Source organism: Manihot esculenta, chromosome 5 (assembly GCF_001659605.2).
Source record: "Manihot esculenta cultivar AM560-2 chromosome 5, M.esculenta_v8, whole genome shotgun sequence".
In the NCBI taxonomy this organism is placed as follows: domain Eukaryota; kingdom Viridiplantae; phylum Streptophyta; class Magnoliopsida; order Malpighiales; family Euphorbiaceae; genus Manihot; species Manihot esculenta.
In genome coordinates, this window is record NC_035165.2 from 3,396,925 (window position 1) to 3,421,183 (window position 24,259).

Sequence of the window (24,259 nt, forward strand, 5' to 3'; positions counted from 1 at the left end):
GACCGTGCTTGGACGAACGTGGGCAAAGGAAACTTATTTTGAACCATTGTTACAAAGCCATCACATGCATCGGTCAAACCAGTGAGTAGACGTAGAACCATTATTTGGTCAAAAACTTTAGCTCCAACATTAGCTAATTGATCAGCTAAAACCTTGAGACTACGAGTATATGCCTTTATATAAGGAAAATCACGTAAATTGATATTTACAAATTCAGTCTCTAGATGAATGGCTCTAAAGGTTTTGTTGTCTCGAAATAGATCTGCCAATCAGTTCCAAGCTTCGGCAGTCATGTCATTCCAATTGATAATGGTATTTAAGTGATCATTAAAGATAGTTTCATAAATCTATTGACGAATAATATTGTTAATTCGATTCCATTGAGTCTGGTCAATTGGATTGGTCACTGGAGCAACGACTGTAGGTGGATCAATGTGATTTTAGGTGAGTGCAGCTTTAGCATAGATTGTAAACAATGTTGTCCCATTATTGTATTGAGCAGACTCATAATCCAGCGTGAGAGGAATAGTTGCCTTGATATTGGTAATCACAGTAATTAAATGAATTTTTTCGGCCATTACGAATAATGAAGGAAAGAAAAGAAAATTATAGAAAAAGAAGAGGAGAAGAGAAATTGTATTATTACCGTTGTAATACTATAAAAGAAGATATATTTCTTGATTTGAATCTTTATGAACTTAACTATTATATAATATAAAAAATATAAGTTTAGACTAGAGCGTCGAGAACTGTCTAAATATAAATATTAATTCTTATAAATTAAAAATTAATTAAATATATAAAAGATATAATCCACTAATCTAAAAGATAATTATGAAATATTAAATTGGTATGCTATCAATTCCATCAAATTCATTTTTAACTTAAATAATTTTATATTCCTTCATCGATTTCTTTCTTGATAAAAAAAGTTTACTTTACACGATCCCTCAACTTTAGAAATTAATTATATGTTTAACCTATGGTGGCTTCCATTGTTATTTTGTTTGAAACAAAATGAAATATTACTTTGTCCCATTAAATAATTATATAATTTATATTCCATGAAAAATTTATATATATTTTACTTTAATTTTTATAAAGTGAATTAATTTTTTTATAATTAATTGCATACAGAAAATATATTGTACTCGAAAATAACTTTGAAGAACGTACGTAGAAATATAATATTTTTTTAAAAAAATAAAAAATTTTAACTTTATAATATTTATATTGTATATTTAATAAATTTATAAGCAGTGATATATATTTATATAAAGTAATTATTTTTTGAAAAATATTAAATTAATAAAAAATAATTACATTTTATAAGAAATATTAACATTTTTAAAATACAAAGATAATAATGTTTTTATATAGTTAATAGAATAAAATATTATTATTAATTTAATATGAATTTTCTTATATTAATTTTGTATAAAAATATATTTACATATTTAAAACATTAATTTTCGTTAATTTAATATATTTTTCGTGAAATAATTACTTTACAAAAAAAATATTATTTTACTTAAATTTATAATAAAAATATGTAATTTTCGTGAAGTTATCACAGAAACTGCGTTAGTTTATTACTCATATTTAAACACGTTGGAAAAATCTCTAAAGCTTTACTTATTTATTTATCTAGTAAAAGCAATAATATGTGATAATGACATAATATAAAATAAAAAATAAAAAATATCATGTAAATATTTTTTTTTAAAAGAAATATCACGTAAATATTAATAATCACATTCTTTTAATTTAAAAAATAATACTAATTTAGCATCCTTATTACTAATATTATTTAATTATTTGAAAATCTATAACTACCGAAAATTGTATCTTCTAATTGTAAAAAGCACGCAGTAATTGAGCAGCAACTTAGTTAAGAAATGCTAATTTAGAAGAAGAACTGCAATCAAAAGAGGCAGTTTTTTTAGTTGGAATTAATTAATTAATTTTAATTTTTTTCTTCAATCAATTCATGCAGTCCTTCAAAACGATTATAATCGAATATCCTAATATCTAAGTAGAATTGATCGCTTTGAGTTAATGGTATTTCTCTCATTTTTTTAAAAAATAAATAGAATTCGATTCATTATAAACTATAGATTATTACTATTTTTTTTAATATAAATAAAATATAAAATTTAATATAATTAATATGTCAATAAATAAAGAGACTCAATATTAAAATTTCACTCGTTTACTGTCGTTAAAAAAAATTAATCAAGCTATTTTCTAATTCATTATAAACTTGTCGTTATGAATTATAGTATGTTTAAATTAAGAGATGTATGTCTGGTCTTTCTTGGGGGGTATGCCCTCCTAATTTTCTGTATGAGGCTTTGATGATGGATTTTAATAATATGCGCTAATAGCGCGAAGCCAAACATTTTCAAAAAAAAAAATTAAGAGATGTATGTAACGCTTATTGTTAGAGATTAACAAGCTGTCCTTTTTATAATCCAAATTTGATGAACCTATGCTCACATTTTCAAACTTGTATATGATTGAGCTCTCTGTATCTTGACCTCTACAATCATCTCACACTGTCATTGGCCTCCCTTATCAACAAAACATCAAATCCCATTATTAATTTTTCATATGACAATAATAAGTTTGCATTATTGATTTATTGGAAGTTAGTAACTACCTATCACTATAATGCTTCATTTCCAAAGGTTTATTTACTTAAGAAAAATTAAAAAATTTCCTTTAACACAAGGTTTTAATAAACAATGTAATACTATTTTGCTGGTCGGTGAAATTTTTTATTGCTAATTTCTTTCACAAATCTCATTACTCGAATCCTATTCGGCAATATTAATTACTATAATATTTTAATTTTAAATAATTATTTTAAAAAATTAATTAACCATTTAAAAAATTAATTTTTCATAATTTATTTTTCAATTATTAAATATTTAATTAAAATATTAAATATTATATTTAAAATGGCTAAATATATTTTAAAACTTTTGCCAGATTTAATCCGGTTACTAAAAATATATGAGACAATGTTCGAATCCTGCTCTCTAATTCCTTACTGAATAGCAACGGATCGTATCTTCCTTATTTTTTTTCTTTTTGGGTCCTGGAAAGGAGCCAAGCCCAAGTTCGTGAGTATCTTGCACTTGTAGGGCCGATGCAACTGTAGCAACTAGCAACAACCTTGCTCTGTGTCAAGTATCGGCAATCAACAGATTCGCCAATACAGCTCTTAAATTAAAGTTTCATCTGCGCGTTTCCTTGCGCGACGGAGACATATGGCGGGATTGTTCGAAGTACAAAAGAGACCGGGAGGACGGCCATTGGGCCCTCCTCCAAGAGGTCGTCCTCCTCTTCAGCCGGTTGATCGTGAAAAGGTATTGCATAAGCATACCCTTCTTCTAGCTTATTTGATCCATTGTCTAGGGATTCATTTATTTTACTCTAAATAAGAAACTCTGGAACGCATGCGGCTAATTCTAGGGTTTCAAACTCTTAACTCTCTTTAGTTCTGCTCTTTGGTTATGTGGCTTAATAGTTTTAGTTTGGTTCGATTAATGAATGAGGAAGAATATCTTCTTCTGAAACTTAGATTTGTTCATCGGGCCACTAAGAACATTTGTGTTTTACCAATTTGTTAACACTCCTGCATGATCTATGTGTCAATTTTGAATTACTTTAACTCGTTATTTCGATGCTAATACTCTTTGTTTTATCTATCTCATTGTAAATGCAGACTTGTCCATTATTGCTTCGTGTTTTCACCAAGGTATGTTCGATAGTCTGAGTTCTTCATCCACAATTGTTTCCTGTACCCTCCATTTGATTTCAAGAATTGTATAAGAATTCAATTCAATTGAACTTTTTCTTGTAAAATTCTTGTTTGGAACAAAAGTATTCAAAACCTTTTAACTTGAAAATTTTTCATATGAAATCACAATTGATTTTGCAAGAATTCATTTGAATTCTTTTTTTGCAAAATCATTCATGCCAAAAGAGACGGTAATGCGTGTATCCTTTCAGTTTGGGGAAATATCCAACTTGAACATGTGAAAACTGACCATTATCATTAAGAAAAGGATACGGCTTTGGGAGCCATTATCATTTTGAAAAGGATAAGGTTGAGAGACACTGTCTGCTTCAGTAGTGAACAGTATTAGGGTGCATCAGTATTCGGTTCAAACCAAAAAAATCAACCGAACCGAAATAATTCAAAAATTCAATTCGGTTTTTAATTGCAAAAATTTCAATTATTTCAATTCGATTTTGATAAAAAAAATTGAAAAAACCGAACTAAACTAACTAGTGATAATAGTATATTATTTTTAATAAAATAAAGAGATTAGATTATAATCAAAATCAAAATATTTTAATTAAATTTTAAAATACTAAAAATAAGGTGTAAAAAATAAAAAGTTTATTAAAAATTCAAACCGATCAAAATTGAACAGAATTGAACTGAATCAGACTGGTTCGATTTGGTTTGATTTCTAACCAAAATCGATTCAGTTTTCATAAATACCAAAATTTCGATTTTCGATTTATTCGGTTTGGTTTTGAATCGAACCAATCAACCGAATGCTCACTCCTAAACAGTACAATGATGTGAAGGAACATTCACTACTAGCATTGTTATTCAACTCATTGATGATTATAAATAGAAATCCTTTAAAAGAGAATCATTAGAATTTTTTAAATGCTAATGACCAATGTTATTTATTTGCTTATACTCATTCCTTAAGATTGATTGTTTGTTGAACGAATGATCATTATAATGCATCTATTTCATCATGTTTGCCATCATATGTATTTAAGCATGGAATGATGGTACGTACATGGTAGTTTGTTTCTTTTGTAGACGCCAATTTTTGTATACCAATGTTTAATTGATTGTGATTTTGTTTATGTAGTTATAACTTCCAGGCATGTCTTTCTTGTAATGTATTTTTCAATTCTTGTGTGTCAAAGGCATATGTCATTTGTCTGGTATTACAATAGCGGAACCATAAAAATTTGACCTGGAAAGGCAAATTTTCCATTATTCCACTCTACAATCAATAAGGTTAGAGTCCTAGAGAGGATGAACGGATCATACCTATAATAACAATAGCTGCATGATCCTTTAATAATTATGGGTTGGTGTGCCTTGCTGCCAAGGGTATGAGGGTATGAAAGGAACATCTGTTAAAGGAATAATAAAATTTTGCCTTCACAGGTATGTCTTAAAGAGGATGAATTGAACATCTGTTACCCCTCAGTGTCTAAGTCTGTATTGAGCCTTTAAATAACTATGGCTGTGAAGTGGGAAGTTAACTTTTGATTTGGCTTTGTCATGGTCCTCGTTGATGATTGAGTGTCTACTGATTTAAGTAGTTGGTAACTTTTGTGAAAACTGTTCTTAGAAGCTATTACGTCATGTTGAATGAAACAATTGCATTTGTAATGATTAATTGTCATTAAACTCTTTAAGATCTATATAAAATGTAGCTGAAGCTTTGGTTTGTTCAACTTATCGCAGATAGGGAGCCATCATTCCAAGGAAGACTTTGCAGTTAGAGGCAAGGAACCCAAGGATGAGGTTCAAATCTATACATGGAAGGATGCTACTCTTCGTGAATTAACTGATCTGGTATGTTGATATGATGTGCCATTACACTTTTAAAATAAAATCTAATGGAGAATATCAAGTATAGAATAGAGGTTTCTATTATTTCTATAGACTCAATAATGCCACTAAAATTGTTTCTGAATGGATGAATGCTATAACCTGGCTACTCTGACTGATTTTGCTGCATTCTTTTGCCATATCAACTGAAAATTCCCAACTTTAGGTTGTTTGGAGTTGCTTTGTGCTATGTAATTTTGGTCATGGTCCTTTGGCTTAATACTTGATCTGACCGTTTGACAGGTCAAAGAGGTGGCTCCAGCCGCAACAAGAAGAGATGCAAGATTGTCCTTTGCTTTTGTATATCCTGACAAAAATGGTCGCTTTGTGGTGCGAGAGGTCAGTCACTCTCCCTAGCTTCCTCAATTTCATTGACATGTAGTCATATTCATTATCATGTGAGAATTATGGATCCCCTAATTTTCCCACTTTCCCAACTCTGCGAGAGGACATAAAAGAAAGAAAAATAGGATGTCTACTAGGTGCAAAAATAAATCTTAGAACAGTACTTTATGAGCAATCTGAGCTGGTTGAGGCATTAGTAGCACAAAGATCTGATTGTGGAATGCTTCATTGCTTCATAAAGGTTGGAAAGACCTACTCTAACAGAAATGGGAAATTAGATGATGGCAAGGCATTGGCTGAGCTTGGCTTCCAGGTAAAAGAGGATCCTCTTTTTGGCTTCATGTGTTATTCTACCTAATTCATATATTGGATTTGGGGCTAACAAGCGTTTTGCTTTTTGCAGATTGGAGATTACTTGGATGTTGCAATTCTGTAGAGTTTTTGTTGTTGTTTTTTGTTTTTTTGAATTTATTATTATAATTAAACAGTATTTAGTTTGATGGCGGTGTACCATTAGGATGATTTTGGGATATCAGTTTATGCCTGATATGATAAGTACTATTTCTAAGAGAATATTTGAAAGGAATGAGCCACGGCAATTAATCAGTATAAGTAAATAGGTAGTGGTGTTTTCCATTTTAGTATTTTTTTTTTTTTTTTTATCTTTTCTTTCGGTATCGCCCCAGAATTCAATATCTACTTCTTTCGAAGACAAATTGAGAATTTTTTAATCAAACTATTTTCTATCTTCTCATTTCTTGGTAAGTGACTTGTAAATATATCAGAAAATCCATCCTGTATTTTGACATGAAGCGTGAGCCTTTCGTGGAGTTTTGTAAAGTTGATGCGAGTTCTTAACCCAAATTCATCCAGTCTGGTTTTTGCTGTGGGCTTTTTCCCCTTTCAATTTTTTCTCAGTGTGTGTTTTGTCGTTTAACGTAGGCACATAAAGTTTCTGTTATATGGTAAAAAACGTTATTCCTTAAAAATTTGAAGAGCATGTTTTGTACATTTTGTGGCCATGGGGCCATTAGGATGTGTTCTGCTTATTTATTTATTTATTTATTTTTTTAACAATGATGATGACCGATAATTCTATATATAATAACTAATAACATTAGTTTCGGCCATAAAAAAAAGGTTCACCTGTGAAGTTACGTCGGATGTGACGGTCTCTGACACTTGGGTAATCGTAATGCCTCCACCCATCAGACTCATATGATTATTTCAGAAAACAGAAAAACAACTGAGGGTTAGTATGATGTTGCCTTAGTAGGTTACAAAATGAAATTGCTTTTTTTTTTTTTTTTTTTTTTTTCTTATCATTTATTTATTTAATAAAATTAATTTAGTTTACAAATATATATTTATTATTTTTAGTCATTTGAAAAGTTTTACTATGTGAAAACTGATTAAAATTGTTATAAAATAAAAAAATTATTTGTTTATTTCATTTAGAACAAATTTTCTAATCAAAATTTAACTTCATCTAAAATAAAAAATAATAAAAAAAAAGGTTGAACAACTTCAATTATATTTAATGCAGATTAGAAAATCTTTATATAGCCTGTTGATGATGGTAAAGAATGCAACCTGTTATCTCTTGTTGTCCATTTTACAATACCTGTCGGCAAAGAACACCATTTACCCTCTTTTTATTGTTAATGTATGCAGAGAGTTAATTAAAGAAAATAGATAAATGGGGGGCAGGTATTGTTTAGCTGGAGGGTTGATCCTCAAAGATTGCAATGAAAACGACATCGTTTCAGTTGGTTCTCTCTTCTCTTTGTGTATACTTTTTTATAGGCGAAAAAACATTAAAAAAAAAAAAAAAAAAAAAAAAACAAACAAACCGGTAATCACGCGGGGAAAGAGTGATCTCATTCTCATCGTCAATTTATCACAATTCACATCAGTGAGGAGCAAAATCCGAAAGTGAAGATGGCCTGTTACTAATACTAATCTAACGATCTCTTGTTTTTACAAAAGAAACCTTCATCCAAAAATCGGCTTTAATCATAACTCTTTTACTTTCTTTTTGCATTTCCCTGCATTTACACGTTTTCTTCTCTCTCTGTTTCCTCTTTCGTTTCTCTCCTTATCTGTTTCTTAACGATGGGCTTTCGCTAGATCTCGTCTCAATTCCTCTTGTAATTCTCATTTCCATTCTTCTATCTCCCTCTCTGTTATATAAGTTTTAGGTTTTGATTTGATCGTCATTTTAGGTTTTTGATAGGCAATGGCGTCGAAGCGGGGATTATCCGGGTCCGGCATCCACAGGAACCGAGGCGGAGGCTGTGGATCTCGATTGCGCATTGCATTTTTCATTTTCTTCTCTGTTCTGGCGCCGTTGATTTTCTTTGTTGGCCGAGGTCTATATACAAGTACTTCCATTGGTTAGCTCTCTAAGCCACTTCACTGATTCATTTCAACATTTTAATATGTATTTTCCAGATCTCATTTCTTTTGCCAGTTGAACTATTTATAGTTGCGCATTCTTTTAACGTTCTAATCAGGCAATATTGGCCAAAAAAACTAAAAGTGAACTCCACAAGCAGTTGTTTCAGTTTGTTTCGTTGCGTTGAATTACAATTATTTTGTTTTGATTATTGTTCTAGCTGCTTGTGAGGATAAAATATATCCCTTGTAGATAAGCAAATACACCTACACCGCTACTTGAAAGAGTTTTATTTTGTTCATTCAAGAATTTTCGATTAAAATGATTGGCAAAACGTGGAATGGGGTGCGAGTGCATAGGGGACTTTCAATACTTTTCTGTTTAGAGAAAAGGGAGAGAAGATATGGAGAAAGAAGGTGCCTGCAGACTTCCAACAATTGTGGGCCGAAAATTATTTTGGCAAAGTTAAAAAAAGCGTTGAAGTCAGTGGTCAATCAGTTTAATATCCTTTCTACAAGTAATATTGGATGTTGGATTGAGCATGAGATTCTTCTACACTTAGACTATGGCCTTTTATCCCAAAAGAAGTTTTAGCGGTTTTAAGTTTTGCTGTGGACACTGGGCAGCCTAGGCCTCAACTTATGTGGTTATGTATTCTGTCTGCTGCTTATCATTGTATTTCCTGGTCTGGGAGCAGGCATTTGAATCTGCCTCATGCTCATCCTTTTAACCGTCCTTTTATCAGACATGCATTTAAATGCCTAACTCTCTCTCTAATGAACATTTATGGTGTTTAATATGTTTGATTTGCTATTTTATTTAATCTCCAACTTGTTTTTGATTTGCAATTGTTATTGCACCTGTAGAACTTAAATTAAATTGATCTGATTTATTTTAGTTATCTTGTAATTCGGGGGAGTATGCCTGAATGTTCTTTCATATTGCTGATTTCTTTGCTGTGTATTTGAGTCCTGTCATTAAAGTGATTATTATTGCCTGTGCAGATCAAAGTAATACTCGAGTAATTTCTAACAAGGGGGTAATTTCTTCAAACTGTAATCTTATAGTTGTTTACTCTTAGATAGCAGGTTGTACCTGTTTTACTCTGTACTCATTGTAAAAAAGAAAGTTGGTTGAGTGGTACAGGACTTAGATTGGAGAGAACAGCTGGCCTTGCATCATGTTAAATCCCTTCTCTCTAAAGAAGTAAGTGCAAGTTAGAGATAATTTGCTTGTGAGAAGTCTATATTTGTTAATTCGTTGAACTGGTTGTGCTTTTCATAGTTTATTCATATGACCTACCAAATAAACCATCTTTTAGGTCATTGATGTAATCACAGCCAGTAGAGCAGATCTGGGGCCTTTAAGCCTTGATTCTTTCAGAAAAAACAATTTGTCAGCCTCATGGAAAGTTATAGGAGTAGAGACAATGGTCAAGAATACTACTACTTCTGAGGTGAGGATAAGTATATCATGCTCTAGCGTGAATCTGTTTACAACCTCCTATATCTTCCAGACCATGTTCTTTTATGTAAAGTTCATATCATTCCATTTCTTGTTTTTGATGGTTTTGGGTTATCATCATTATAGCTGCAAAAGACCGAAACAGTTGCTAAGCAAGGAGCACCAAGGGACAAAGTGGATGATGTCTCTGGTAGTAGTATTTTTGTCAATTGACTATTTGCAAATGATTCTGAATTTCATTTTGATCTGGTTCTAATTTTTTTTCTCCTTGTAGATAATTCTTCTCAATTTCTGTACACGCCTGCTAAACTAGCTCGAAGGGTATGTGTCATCTTTTTGTGCAGTATAGCAGTTTCTCAGGTTATTCTGCAGTCTTGCATGTGTCTTAAGGCCTACATAGAGTTCAACTAGGAAATTATTTATGGATTTTCAACTTGTTGCATTTTCCCATGTTTAAAATCTGAATTATATTTTTTCATATTTTGAGAGATTATGCAGAGATTGAAAGAAAAAATGCGGGAAAAGCGTGCATCTGACTTGGTGCGGCAAGATAATGAAGCAATTTTAAAGCTTGAAAATTCAGCCATTGAGCGGACTAAATCAGTTGACACTGCAGTTCTGGGCAAATACAGTATATGGCGGAAAGAAAATGAGAATGAGAACTCTGATGCAACAGTACGCTTAATGCGGGATCAGATGATAATGGCAAGGGTATATATCAGCATTGCAAAGATGAAGGACAAGCTTGACTTGCACCGTGAACTACAGATCCGGCTCAAGGAGAGTCAGCGTGCCCTTGGAGAGGCAACAGCTGATTCTGATCTGCATCACAGGTAGGACAATTTGGATGTCACTATCCATAATTGTGTTCTATCATCTGCGTACTTCCCCCTTTTCATGCTTACTGTCAGTCTTTGTGGCTTTTTCCCCTCCCAAAGTTTAACATGCACATGATTAATGTTTAGTGCACCTGAGAAAATCAAAGCCATGGGCCAAGTTCTGTCAAAAGCGAGAGAGCCATTGTATGACTGCAAGTTGATCACTGGAAAGCTCAGAGCGATGCTTCAGACAGCAGATGAGCAAGTTAGGAGCTTAAAAAAACAGAGCACTTTCCTGAGTCAGTTAGCTGCAAAAACAGTTCCCAATGGAATCCATTGCTTGTCTATGCGCCTAACAATAGAATACTATCTACTTCCTCCTGAGAAGAGAAATTTCCCAAGAAGTGAGAATTTGGAAAATCCTGATCTTTATCATTATGCCCTCTTCTCTGACAATGTCTTGGCTGCATCAGTAGTTGTCAACTCAACCATCATGAATGCCAAGGTAATTTCTGAGTCTGTGATATAAGTGTTGTTCCATAGCAAATTATATATTAGAAAAACAATTCTCACATCTGTTTTTCTGAAGGGAGATCTGAGTTCAAACACTTACGCTTCACTCTTTTCTGATGTTCATATGTAATTTTAATTGTTGCTTAAAACCTGCAGGATCCTTCCAAGCATGTGTTCCATCTTGTTACTGATAAGCTTAACTTTGGAGCTATGAATATGTGGTTTCTATTGAACCCTCCTGGAAAAGCCACTATACATGTTGAAAATGTTGATGAATTCAAGTGGCTTAACTCATCCTATTGTCCAGTTTTACGGCAGCTTGAGTCTGCTGCTATGAAAGAGTATTACTTCAAGGCAAATCATCCAACTTCTCTTTCATCTGGTTCTTCAAACCTGAAGTATCGGAACCCAAAGTATCTTTCAATGCTGAACCACCTGAGGTTCTACCTTCCACAGGTCTATCCCAAGTTAGATAAGATCCTGTTTCTTGATGATGACATTGTCGTTCAGAAAGATTTAACTGGATTATGGTCAGTTAATCTGAATGGAAAAGTCAACGGGGCAGTGGAAACCTGTGGTGAAAGCTTCCACCGGTTTGATAAGTACCTAAACTTCACAAATCCTCATATTGCAAGAAACTTTGATCCAAATGCTTGTGGGTGGGCATATGGGATGAATATTTTTGATCTTAAGGAATGGAAAAAGAGGGATATCACTGGAATATATCATAAGTGGCAAAACATGGTGAGTTCTTGAAACTGAATTAAAGTTCCTATTATGTCTCTTTTGATATAGTCGCATCCTAATATCACACTTTTAGTGCTGCTTTAATTAAATTGGTATTTTAGGTCTTAAATTGGTGATATAGACTCATCCATATGATGTTTACTCCTGTGAATTGTAGAATTGACCCTATGTACAATTCTTTTTTTGTTGCTATTACAATCTATTAGAGGTAAACTTGTATTTCTCTGTTTTAGCAGCCAAAAAGCAAGTATGATCCCCTTATGTTCTAACTTTTTTTTACCATTGTTGTATGTTAGAATGAAGATAGGGTACTTTGGAAGCTCGGAACGTTGCCTCCAGGCCTTATTACATTTTATGGTCTGACTCATCCACTTGAGAAGTCATGGCATGTTCTTGGTTTGGGTTACAATCCAAGCGGTGATCGGTCAGAGATTGAAAATGCAGCAGTGATCCACTACAATGGCAACATGAAGCCATGGTTGGAGATAGCAATGACAAAGTACCGGTCATACTGGACCAAGTACATCAAGTACGATCATCCTTACCTTCGCAGCTGCAATCTAAATGAATGAGAATGCAACTAAGATACAACTCAAATGGTCTTCCTCTCACTGTCTGCAAATTTAAAGGTCAGTTGATTAAGCACATGAGAAGGAATGCAGCTGAATTTTCTGTGCTGCTATTCCTTCTTACCCACATTGTTTATTCTTCTTTGTAATTCATTAAATTTGTTTTCGCTAATCATCCATTTGAACTAGGTGATAGATTTTATGCATTGTTGACCTGTAAAAACCATACTATGCAGTTCTCCCCCCCCCCCCTTTCTGTTTCCTTCTTTTATTTCTTCATAGCCACGTTCAATTTTGGACAGGGATATTAAACTTCATATAAATGTGAATGTTATGTATTCTTTTGACAATGATCTATAATATCATGGAATTTCTGCCTTCCTACACATTTACAACTTCTAAATCATGCGGCCCGAAGGGTGAGATTTTTTTGGCTAATAAGTTGAAATGAAAATGGAAACTACATTTCCTTTCTTCATTTGCATAATAGTTAAAAGAGTTTCTCCAGTCTAGGAGATATTGAGTTTTGAGTTTTAGTTGGAGTCCAATGGAAAAAAAAGGTTAGGACAACAAATATTATTGCCACCATTGTTGCTGATCAATAAATCTTCTGTATACAGTGAGAAAAAAAATCTGGATACGATATGAATGAGTGGAGTGAAACAGGCTGCCATATAGCATCTATTTATTTCTATTTTGCTCTTCGACCTGCGGTAATGCAAGAATAAAACTAGATGCCCGATAAGGTAACTATTTTTCCTTCTACTATTTGGTTGAAACCTGTGAATCTTATTGGTGGAGATCCAGGACCAGAAGAGGAGAAAAAGCAACCAGGGCATCGGAGATTTGTTCAAGGATACATGCCTGATATTATCAATTACGAAAAAATTTGTAAAAGTTGAGATATGTGGTTTTATTCTATTCCCGTATCTTGCATAGGCGCCCTTTTTTCATTGGTCCACTACCCAAAACCTGCTTTTAATCGTTTCATCTTGTTTGCACTATCAAAGTTATCATCATCGTCATCATCGCTGCTCCCCATTATCTTCATGACTGATACCCCACCAAAAGGCACTGAATTGAATTCTCTCCAAACCATACATGTACGGATTTGTCGTGGTGAAAAAAGCTTTGATATTTTGGTCAGATTAGTGTTCATGCAATTGGTCTGTCTCGAGAATTCCTTTCTAGATAAGTCCAAATTTATAGGCTTACATCTATCATCGATCTATTATTATTATTATTATTATTATTTAACCTGCTAGTTAGGCGGAATCATGTGCTCCCTACTTTTAGTAGGAAGACTCGGTGAAAAGCGATCATCCTTTTTATTTGTTTCTGTATGTGTATTGATCGATTCTGGAGCAGGATTTGTGGCAGATCCTTTTTATAGATTCATTTGGTAAATTATAATCTACTCCTTTTCTTCTTACTCTCACCTTCTTGCTTGAGGTTGAGAATACCGTTTTTCATTTCCTTGAAATGCGCAGTGGCAAGATGATGCTCGACAGAAATTATTCATCAACTGGCTAATGTAACTTTATTTATTTATTTATTTTTGGCTTATATAATACTTCTATTGCAGTCATCCAATCACAAGATGTTTTTAATTTATGGCTTTGACTGGTGCACAATTTCTATTAGCATCTTGCTAGAATTAGGTTGTTATCAATGCATCATGCAGTTCTGCAAAACAGAACAAGTGTCCCATTTATTTAGTTCCCTTGTATCTAAAGGAATTCTAACCGCTCTGATTTACATTAAAGCAAATTTATCTATATGTTTAGATTTGGATAAATTATATTTTAATTTTTGAATTGAGATCTACCTCTATATTTTTAAAATTAAATATTTAAATTTCTTTATAATCTATACGAATAAGTTAGAGATTTCTCTATTATTTTTAACAGTTCAAGTGTGAAAATATCTTTATTATTATTTTTAAATAAATAAACTATACGTGAGTTATTGAATTTTAACATAATTAATGAATCAATTCTTATATTTTGAAAATTGCACACTTAAATTCTTCTATAACCAGTCTGTCCTTATCTATTATAATTTAAATATTTTGATCATTCATTTTTTATTTAAAAAAACACTTAAGTTCCATTAACTCTTATCTATAATATCTTATTTAATTAATTTTTTAACACTTTTGTTGTTCAATTTTCATTTATTAAAATACTTCAATATTTAAAATTTCAAAACTTTTAGAAAATATTTACAATTTTAGCTATTTTTAAGTGATACTATTTAATTTTTAAATAAATAATAAACTTTTATAAAGAATACTCTAAAAAAAAATTATTTTTCAGAAAAAATTTGACCATACACTAGTTTTAAACTAATATTAAATGGATGAAAAAATTATAATTTTAGACGGATTTATAAATATAAAGATATTTAAGGATTTAGTTTTAAAAATATAAAAATTGATCTGTCAATTACACTAAAATTTAAGAATTAAAATATAATTTATACAGTATAAAAATTTTCACCTATATTAGAAAGAATTAAAGTATTTATTAGGATATTTTAGATATTTGAAATGTTTATTCTCCTTTAAATTTGTTGACTAATGAAATTATAGACTAAAAACTTTTAATTTGAATAAATTGATTATATAAAAATGTAAGTGTTCAATCCTAAAAATATAGGAATTTATTTATTAATTATATTAAAAATCAGATATTAAATAAATTATAATTTACCCTTTAAATTTATCATTAGAAATATTCCACATATTTAAAATATTTTATGAATAATTACTTGTTTGTTTTCATCATTTTCAAACTATTTTCATAAAATTGGTAATTAGTTGTGACATTTAGACTTTGTTTGCGATAAATAATTTAGAAAATATTTTATATAAAAAATATTTTTCAATGAAATAATTTATTTTGCCTCATTTAATTTTAATTTAAAAAATAAAATTTATTAATAAATTTATATGTAGAGATCGTAAGCATGAAAAATGATTTTTTTTAAATGAAGTTATTTTTTTAAAATAATTTTATATTTTTTTTAAATTAAAAAATATTTTTTATTAATTAAATTTTTTTAGTACTCTAAATATAAAAAATAAAATAAAAAATATTTTGTATGAACAAAGCCTTAAAATCTTTATATTTATATTTTACAGAAGTTCATTTATTTAAATTTCTACGCATGGTTATTCAAAATTGTATGTTGATGGGTGGTTGAGGCCTATGGACTCCTGCTACTTGTTCTCCTCCAAAGATTTTGTGGTCTTTCAATTGGGTAGATTTTATATTAGCATGTTATATTGTAGGTCTTTGCCTCAGTACCTGAAAAACAAACAGATCTCTAACAGCCATTTTCATTATACTTGTAAAGGTGAGCTTTGCCATAGTCACCAGCTCGTAGACGACTTTGGCCTAGAGGATCAAACCAGTCGGAATGGATCCGTACCTAACGGGAGTTCTTAAGCGGTTTGTTGTGTATATCTACAGTTATGGCGTTCCCTTCCTCTTGTTAGGGAATTTTTAAAAATATATTAGCCACGAAATATATATTTTAAAAGAACTATTTTCTCCAAATTGCATTGGAAATTATTATAGTGTGTTAGACAGTATCTTCTGGCTAAAAATGAGGGAGAAAAAAGGAAATGGAAACAATAGAACAAATATGAACCTTAATAAGTGTGAGAGAGAGATATTCATGATGTTAATCCAACAACGGACGGGTTTGAATTTGGAGGGCTCTTCTCATGGACAAGACTTAATTGTCGTAAGATCCTAGGTTTGTTAGAGCAACAAAAATCACATTTGTGTTAAAAAATGGTGTGATGTTGATCCACTCCACATCATGTATTGCGTGGTGATGGAAATTAGCGAAAGAACTCCGCTGATTGATTAGTGGATTCTTAAGAACAGTTGATTTTATATAGAGTTTATACATACTGTTTTCTAATCTTCAGCATGGAAATGATGAGAGGTTTCTTTGAGCAGATTATTGAGTGCTACAACACACATACCCTCTATATAAATACACAACTTTCATTCTCTATAGACATGAAACATGACACACACGTATTTGAGAGAACACACTATTTTCAATGCTTACGGTGCATGTTATCTTTTTTGTATATGCATTTAGTGATGAGTTGGTTGGAATTCAACTGATTCTATTTTAATTTGAGAAATTATTTTATACATGATTTTCTAGCTGACCAAAATTTAAAATCTTTAAGAGTCAAATTCTTTGAATCAGATTTAAATTGAAACTAAAATCATGTAAACCGCCAAACTAATCCAGTTTAGGGTCTAGAGCCATAGCCTTGACCCTTTCAACCCAACTCTTCTGGATGTTGTCAAAAAAATAATTTAAAAAATTATTATTTAATTTATATAATATAAAAAAAGTCATTCATTAATTCTTTGATTTTAAAAATTATATTAAAAATGTATCCTACATTTTAGAATGTCTATTAATTAATTAATTTATTAATTTTATTATTTATTTTTATAGTTTAAAAAAATTCATTATTTAATTTTCATATTTATAAAATATATATTGATTGCCATATTTGAGAGTATTTTATATTTTTTTTAATAGTAATTAACTGTTAAAATTAATCAAAGGTTAACTTTTAAATTTTTAAAATATTAAAAAGGCGTTTTAATATATTTTTAAAAATTAATGGATCAATTAATAAGTTTTATAATAATATAGGTCCAAAAAATAAAATTTTAAAATAGTAAGAATCGCCCCTTTAAAAAAGAGAAAAAAGATGGCCTACTATAGACATAAATAATAATAAAGCACATGCAAGAGAAAGACCTATGAATGGCTATAGCTATACTGTAAAATAGTCCAGCAATATGGGAGCTCGACGTAGAATTTGCTTATACAAAAAAGGTTGTATGCAAAAATAAGAGTCTAGGGCACACATGACTCCCCAAATACAAAGAAAGTAGCTGTCTAAATTGCTATATTTGTAAATTAGGCAGAGCAACCTAACTACCATTTTATACTCGTTAACATATTGTTACGTTGTGCAGTTTACAGCTCCTCTTCTGCATGAGACCTACTTGCATTAGGAAAGATATATATTCTTGTTTTCTTTTGCATTTTTTTAAAATCCTCATAGTTGGCATATCTCTGTAAATCTGGACGACCAAATTAATATGGATTTGTAAAGAATACTGTTGTTATTTTATATGATATATTTCTCCCATTCCTATGTGGGTTCATGACAATCTCAATTATTTAGCAAAAAGTTTTTTCTTTTTTTTTTCCCTCTCAATTATTGCTTCCTCCATAACGTTGTTAGCTTAGCTGACCTCACTTGATTTGCATATATAAAGGGAAAATAGAAGTGGAAGAGAACCAAACACGACAGCTCTGATAAGAAGATGATATTATAATCTTTCAGGCCACTTATAATTATATATATCATCAGCTATTACGCAGTTTCAAAGGTAGAACTAGAGAGGTAAAAGAAGAAGTCAAGAATATATCGCATCTCTTATATAGTTCTGATGATAAAAATATCATATATATAAGCATTAAACCCTAATAATTTAGAATATTTTTCTTTAAATATCCATATTTTAAAGTATTCGATTTGTTCATGCCAACTTCCATTGCGTGGTATGTGAGTTTTGTGCACTGATCAATTTTACCTTTTTTTGTACGACTAATTAATATAATTATCTTTGGAGGAAAAAAAAAAAAGCATATATGAGAGATCTTTGGGCAGAATTTAATCTAATAAACAAAGACATTCTTACATGCAGAAAACAGAATGATGGTCGAGGCAATCAGAATCTAAGAGAGGCCAAAGACAAAAGTACATAGAATCCTTATTTTCTAAATTTTAAAATGGAATAAAATGAAAAAGAAGCTATGGAGCCCATTTAACTCTTTATTCCTACAATTTGCCTCTTTTATTTATATGATTCTCTCCAACACTAACACCTAATCACAGACCAGCTGGCCTATTTTTTGGTGTTTCTGTTGCCTTTTTCCTTGAGACCCAGCATCAGTTCACTCACTAGCTAGCTGATACCATTCTCTACCCCTTTGAACCTGACTTTCACTTTCATTCACCAATGCCCCTCTCAGCTTCAGCTGTTCTGTTGCAGCCAGCTAGTGAAGACATCTAGGGTTTTCATGTCGGCCCTGTAATGTTTCTGAGTGAATTCTAGCAGGTTTGACCATGTGAAATCTGGGTACATCCTTGGATTGTTGGAGTTGACCAAGGTGTTTGGTGGCTTCACCACTTTGTCCATGTTTGGACATAAAAAGAAAGCAAGTGATTTCCTTACTGTTCTATTATTTACCACTGCTCTGTGCAAGCAACTCTTGAAAATGCCATTTGATAGAGCCTGAAACACCACAACATTCTTCAATTAACACCCTTTTTAAAGCATGTATGAAAAAGAAAAGAGAGAAAGAGAGATGTTGTAGTGACTACGACTGCTCGGTTATAACACCTCGCAAACCTCAGGATGATAATCTCAGGTCAGGTGGGTCATGGGGTTCGAAGTCTAGACCTTCACCTTGCTATGACAAAATTGATGCAGATATAGTGGTGATCTTACCATGAATGTGTCGCCGATATTGACAACAAAAGCTTTTGGATCCGGACGAACGAAATACCATTTTTCATCGACGAACACTTGGAGGCCACCAACTTCATCCTGATGAAGGATTGTTAAGGAGGTGGGGTCACAGTGAGGCCCAGTACCGAGAGTTAAATCAGGTTTTTGGCAGGGAGGATAGTGATTTAATCTCATTATGGAATCATTTCCTTCAAAAAATTGTCTGAAGAATTCTCGGCCAACTCCTAGACTGAATCCCAAAAGCTCCATGATCCCAAGGGATAGAGTGTTCATGGCTTGACAGTATTCTTGGTACACCTTCCTATTGAAAAGGGAGAAGAAAATAAAAAGCCTTGTGAATAAAAAAAAAAAAACAAGTGAAATTTGCGCAGAGTGTTAGTTTGGAATAAAATGGTACTCTGTTCTTACCCAAATTGTCTGAATTCTTCTCCCATCACCTTCAAGAAATATTCTTGGACAATGTTGGAGAACTTATTATCATCAGAATATCGAAAAGAAAGTGTTTCTTTCCATGGAAGTTTAGAGGAGAACCTTCCAGTGAAGCTACTTGCATATCCACAGTGGTCTCCTATCTTTCTCTGAGCTCTTTGCTTCTCTGCTAATGGCATGCCAAAGAACATATCCATGTACTCATGAGCTCTAGCTATAAGCTCTGAATCAACTCCATGATTAACAACCAGAAAGAATCCATGTTTCTTGCATGCCTCATTAATGAGCTGAGAAGCTTTTGAGACAGCTGAAAGGTCTCCAGAGAGGAAGCCTCTCAAGTCAATAGGAGGAATTACAAGCTCCGGGGACTCAAGGCAAGGTTTCTCATCGTCAGGCCAAATGAACTGAGAGGGTATGTTGGATTGGTGTTGAAGAATGGAGGCGTCAAAAACAAAAGGGTCTTGTTGTAGTTGAGTTGTTGGGTAGGGAGGAAGATGCATTGCCATGTTTGAAGTGCAGAGATCAATTGACATGGAATGCAATATATAGGTAAATATAGGAGATGGGAAGAAGAAGAAATTTGGTTAATGAGAGGGAAAGAGAGAGTTTAATAAGAAGTGGAGAGGGAGAGAAGAGAAAAGCCAAAGCCGTTCACTGGGGAGGTGGGTGAACAAAAAATATTGGAATCTTATTGTTTTCACTGTTGCGTCATTCTTCTCATATGCTGGCTAGTGGCTATTTGCTGGTCTCATACTTTGTCCTTGTTACTCGTATCCTTTTAGTCCCACCTATGCTGTTAATCAATCTTATTATCAAAATTTATAAATCTCATTCATAAATATTATAATCATATTAATTATATTTTTTTTTAATATGATTTACAATTCCAGATTAATCTACCATTCTCCAATTGATTTTTTTTTAAATAATTCTTTTATTTGAAAACTTTAATTTTATGATATATTTATCCATTAGTTTTATTATTTTTTTGTTAGTTTTATTATTATTAATTTTATGATATATTAGTTTTATTCTGAATTTTTCATCATTTAGTAATTTTATTTTTTATAATAAATTTTTTATTTCAGAGATAATTTTTATTTTTATTAATTTTATTTTTTTATAATAAATTTTTTATTTCAAAAATAATTTTTATTTTTATTAATTTTATTTATACGTCTGCTAATAGCGTAACTCATGCGGTTGTTCGAACTAGCACTAGCGTAATTCATACGGTTGTTCGAACTAGCAATAGTATTCCGGACGTGATTGAAATTTTTTTTTCATTTTCTAATTATATTTTGAGTTATTTCTATCATAAAAACAAATACTTGATTATTAGACCAGTAAATGGATTAATTTAAGAGTGAGCATTCGGTCGGTTTGATTCAAAATTGAACCAAACCAAATAAATTGAAAATTAAAATTTTAGTATTTATGAAAATCAAATTGAACTAATTTTGATCAGAAATCGAATCGAACCGAACCGGTTTGATTCGATTCGATTTGATCAGTTTTGATTTTTAATAATTTTTTTTATTTTTTACACTTTATTTTTAATATTTTAAAATTTAATTAAAATATTTTAATTTTAATATAATTTAATTTCTCTATATTATTGAAAATAACATATTATTATCACTAATTGGTTCGGTTCTGTTTTTTCGATTTTTTTTATTAAAATCAAACCGAATCGAAATAATTGAAATTTTTAAAATTAAAAATCAAACCGAACAGAATTGAATTAAAAACCAAATCGAATTTTAAAATTAATTCGGTTCGGTCAATTTATTCAATTTGAATCGAATACTGGTAAGCCTAGATTAATCACTATAATCTTTAATAAAATTGTCAAATTATATTTTATTTATAGAAAAATGTTTTTTAATCTAAATTATACGCCACTACATAATGAAATTAAGGCAGTAATTATGCCACAAATACTGAAATTATATATTATTATATATAATGAAAAATTAAATTTTATTTATAAAAATTTTTTAATTAATTTAATAATATTAAAATAATAATTTTACACTCATTGTTAAAATATCGATCATTAAACTCAAATGTAGTGATAAAGTGCAGTAAATCAATAAATACTCAACTATACGTTTTTTTCAACGAACCAAAAATAATTCAAGAGCAATTCTAGAAAAAAAAAGTGTTAATTTTAAAAATAGCAATAGTTTTCTTTTTTATTATTTATGTGGCTTTGAATTAGAATTGTGATTCAATCTAAAAAGATTTAAATTGCGATCGAAATTTATAAATAATTATATTTTTTTTCCAAAACTTCAAAAAATATATTGTGTTAAGGTTTTGAGAATTTTGAGATTTTTTTCAATTATAGTAAAATTTTTTATTTATTTTATTTGAATATGGACCTTACAATTGAATTACGGTAAATTTCTTATATTTTTAATATTTTACATTTTTCATAATATATTTTTCCATGAATTTGGTACACATTAACCCTGCACAACATCAATATTATTGTGGTTGATATATAGAAGATGACACAAATATCATGGTAGACAAATACCTTTCATCTGCATTCAATAGTATTGTCATTTCTTACATAGACATATCCCATTTAGCATCTGCTCTAAATTTTTTGTCATAAAGATCTATGTCTGTTTTCTCAAACTACCCACTACAGCTAATTATTAAAATTCACTGGTCTGATTTGGTCTAATAAAAAAAATAATATAATTCATCCATTTCCCAACTCTTTTTTACTAAAATAACTATAAAATCTTTTCTTCTTTTTTTTTCTGTACGTAAAATTTAAAATAGAAAGTTACATAATATATTTTTTTATGTACATGCCTTTACTTTCCCCTGATCACTATATATCTTGGGATTATTAAATAAAAAAAAATTATGCATGTGAAAATTGAAAAGAAAAGAAAAGAAAAGAAGCCATGAGAAAGAAGGTTGTGTTGGTTGGATTCGGATTAAATTCCCACCATTTCTGGTTGATAAAGATACAAGTTAGATGGACCAAATCATACACTTCACTTAGCTTTCTTTTTATCATTATATATTGTTGTTTCATCGAATACATGGTGATGGATAATATATATTCCCTCCATGAATATAGCTTTTTTTTTCTAAAATAAAAAGAAAAAGTAATTTAGAATTGTATGAGATTTCAATCAATGCAATTTGCATATAATTTATATATCAATAATGAATTTGTATATTCTTGTGGTCTACTTTGTAACGGTAACTTTCTGCTCACGTCGGCAAATTACAGCAGTTCTAAATTATATAATAATTAGCATGAAACTACTAAATAATTTAGATTAACCATTTTGAATCAGGTAAGAATTGAGTTCAAAAGTTATTTAAGTCAGTTTGATCAGACTGTTTTAATTAGTATCAGAGTTTGGGTCAAACAAACTGTGTGGAGTTAGTGAATCTGCGAGAAAAACTTAACCGTGTGAGATGAGATAGAGCCGCTCGAAATACTAGCGAACCACAATATCTAATGATTCGTTCTTGATTTAATAATCGTATTCGATTCAGTTGCAACGAGAACGTCGCAAATTTAACAGGACTAAATATAACGGCCACTTGTCTACTTGTGAAAAATCGTCTCGCATCGACAGATTACGGCAATTTCGAATTGTATAAATAGCTAGCACGAAATTATAAAATAATTTAAATTAACTATTTTGAATCAAATAAAAAATAAATTTAAAAATTATTTGAATAAGTTCAGATCAGACTGTTTCATACTTATTTAGTTTAGATACCCTTTGATTGCTTCATACACAAAATTCAGAATTCTACTTCCTATGATCTCCCAATTATGAGTTTTAATATCATGAAATAAAATTCATAGTAAATTTCAAAAAAAAAAAAAAGTTTACACTTAATTATTTAATTGAAGATTAATTAATTAATAGGTAGATTGTCCATGTTAAGGGGAAAATGCAATTCTTGAAACAAGAATGTGATGCTTAACTATTTGAAAAAATTTACTAAAAATATCAAGAAGACGTGCATTGTACTTGGGAAGGTTAATAGAAGAAGTATATAATATTCCTTTCAGTAAGCAACAGACCCAAGTGATTAGACAATTTTTGGTCTTGAAGGGTAGAATTACTATTGATTACTATTTTAAATAATATAATAAAATATGAAATATTTTTAAAATTTAAAAATAAATATATTACTTTTTTAATGATATTATCTGAAATGGGTGGAATTAATGTTGAGTTCAATTTTTCACTATCACAAATTTAGTATGATACAAAAACTTCCACGTCTCATTTTAATCTAGCTCTATGTCTGATTGGAGATTTATGTTTTTTTTTAGTACACCTTTAGAGTTTTTTCTATAACTTTTATTTTTTTTTCAGTGTTTAATTTAATAATTCGATATTCATGCATCACTAATTTGTTTTTTTTATTAAGAATTCAATATAAAATTATAAAGAAATATTTTTTTTTATAATTATTTCTATGGCCAATCGAATAAAAATAAAATTAAATGTAAAAATCTATTTTTTTAGAGCTCTTCAAACTTCAAAGTATAAGAAAATTAACACATATTACCCATTAAACATGGATGAAGTTCTTTTATTATAACTGTGTTTAGATACATATGAATATGAATTCAAATTGAAATGTGTTTATTATTGTAAAATATTTATTAACTGAAAAAAGCCTAATAAGTTATAATTTCCGGTCATAAATAAATCCTCTTA

General features: G+C 30.5%; 3 protein-coding genes across 7 annotated transcripts; 2 read left to right on the forward strand and 1 right to left on the reverse strand.

Moving 5' to 3' along the window:
* Positions 1–3,113: 3,113 nt before the first annotated feature.
* LOC110614904 (histone deacetylase complex subunit SAP18) lies at positions 3,114–6,651 on the forward strand. Its single transcript, XM_021756593.2, has 6 exons — positions 3,114–3,374; positions 3,734–3,766; positions 5,516–5,626; positions 5,906–6,001; positions 6,249–6,320; positions 6,411–6,651. The coding sequence occupies exons 1-6, from the start codon at positions 3,276–3,278 to the stop codon at positions 6,441–6,443; spliced, it is 444 nt and encodes a 147-aa protein (XP_021612285.1). The 5' UTR covers positions 3,114–3,275; the 3' UTR covers positions 6,444–6,651.
* A 1,180-nt stretch (positions 6,652–7,831) lies between these two features.
* Positions 7,832–12,902, forward strand: LOC110615728 (polygalacturonate 4-alpha-galacturonosyltransferase). Of its 5 annotated transcripts, none has more exons than XM_043956832.1 (11): positions 7,832–8,157; positions 8,233–8,403; positions 9,410–9,444; positions 9,552–9,611; positions 9,727–9,861; positions 9,996–10,062; positions 10,144–10,229; positions 10,368–10,702; positions 10,835–11,192; positions 11,357–11,944; positions 12,244–12,902. In XM_043956832.1, the coding sequence occupies exons 2-11, from the start codon at positions 8,247–8,249 to the stop codon at positions 12,517–12,519; spliced, it is 2,097 nt and encodes a 698-aa protein (XP_043812767.1). In that variant the 5' UTR covers positions 7,832–8,157; positions 8,233–8,246; the 3' UTR covers positions 12,520–12,902. The 5 variants fall into 5 exon arrangements, with proteins under 5 accessions (XP_043812767.1, XP_021613470.1, XP_043812769.1 ...); XM_021757778.2 differs by having other exon boundaries at positions 10,144–10,190; XM_043956834.1 differs by having other exon boundaries at positions 9,996–10,059.
* A 5,325-nt stretch (positions 12,903–18,227) lies between these two features.
* LOC110615729 (gibberellin 20 oxidase 2) lies at positions 18,228–20,235 on the reverse strand. The gene is made up of 3 exons (XM_021757781.2): positions 19,518–20,235; positions 19,089–19,410; positions 18,228–18,872 (listed from the first exon to the last, which is right to left on the reverse strand). The coding sequence occupies exons 1-3, from the start codon at positions 20,069–20,071 to the stop codon at positions 18,612–18,614; spliced, it is 1,137 nt and encodes a 378-aa protein (XP_021613473.1). The 5' UTR covers positions 20,072–20,235; the 3' UTR covers positions 18,228–18,611.
* Between the last annotated feature and the right edge of the window lie 4,024 nt (positions 20,236–24,259).

Coding starts and splice junctions, on each gene's coding strand:
- LOC110614904 (XM_021756593.2), top strand. CDS start 3,276: ATGGCGGGATTGTTCGAAGTACAAAAGAGACCGGGAGGACGGCCATTG. Junction 3,767..5,515: donor TGCTTCGTGTTTTCACCAAG/GTATGTTCGATA, acceptor AACTTATCGCAG/ATAGGGAGCCATCATTCCAA. Junction 5,627..5,905: donor TTCGTGAATTAACTGATCTG/GTATGTTGATAT, acceptor ACCGTTTGACAG/GTCAAAGAGGTGGCTCCAGC.
- LOC110615729 (XM_021757781.2), bottom strand. CDS start 20,071: ATGTCAATTGATCTCTGCACTTCAAACATGGCAATGCATCTTCCTCCC. Junction 19,411..19,517: donor GAAGAATTCAGACAATTTGG/GTAAGAACAGAG, acceptor CCTTTTCAATAG/GAAGGTGTACCAAGAATACT. Junction 18,873..19,088: donor ATATCGGCGACACATTCATG/GTAAGATCACCA, acceptor GTGGTGTTTCAG/GCTCTATCAAATGGCATTTT.
- LOC110615728 (XM_043956832.1), top strand. CDS start 8,247: ATGGCGTCGAAGCGGGGATTATCCGGGTCCGGCATCCACAGGAACCGA. Junction 9,862..9,995: donor AGAATACTACTACTTCTGAG/GTGAGGATAAGT, acceptor TCATCATTATAG/CTGCAAAAGACCGAAACAGT. Junction 10,063..10,143: donor AGTGGATGATGTCTCTGGTA/GTAGTATTTTTG, acceptor TTCTCCTTGTAG/ATAATTCTTCTCAATTTCTG.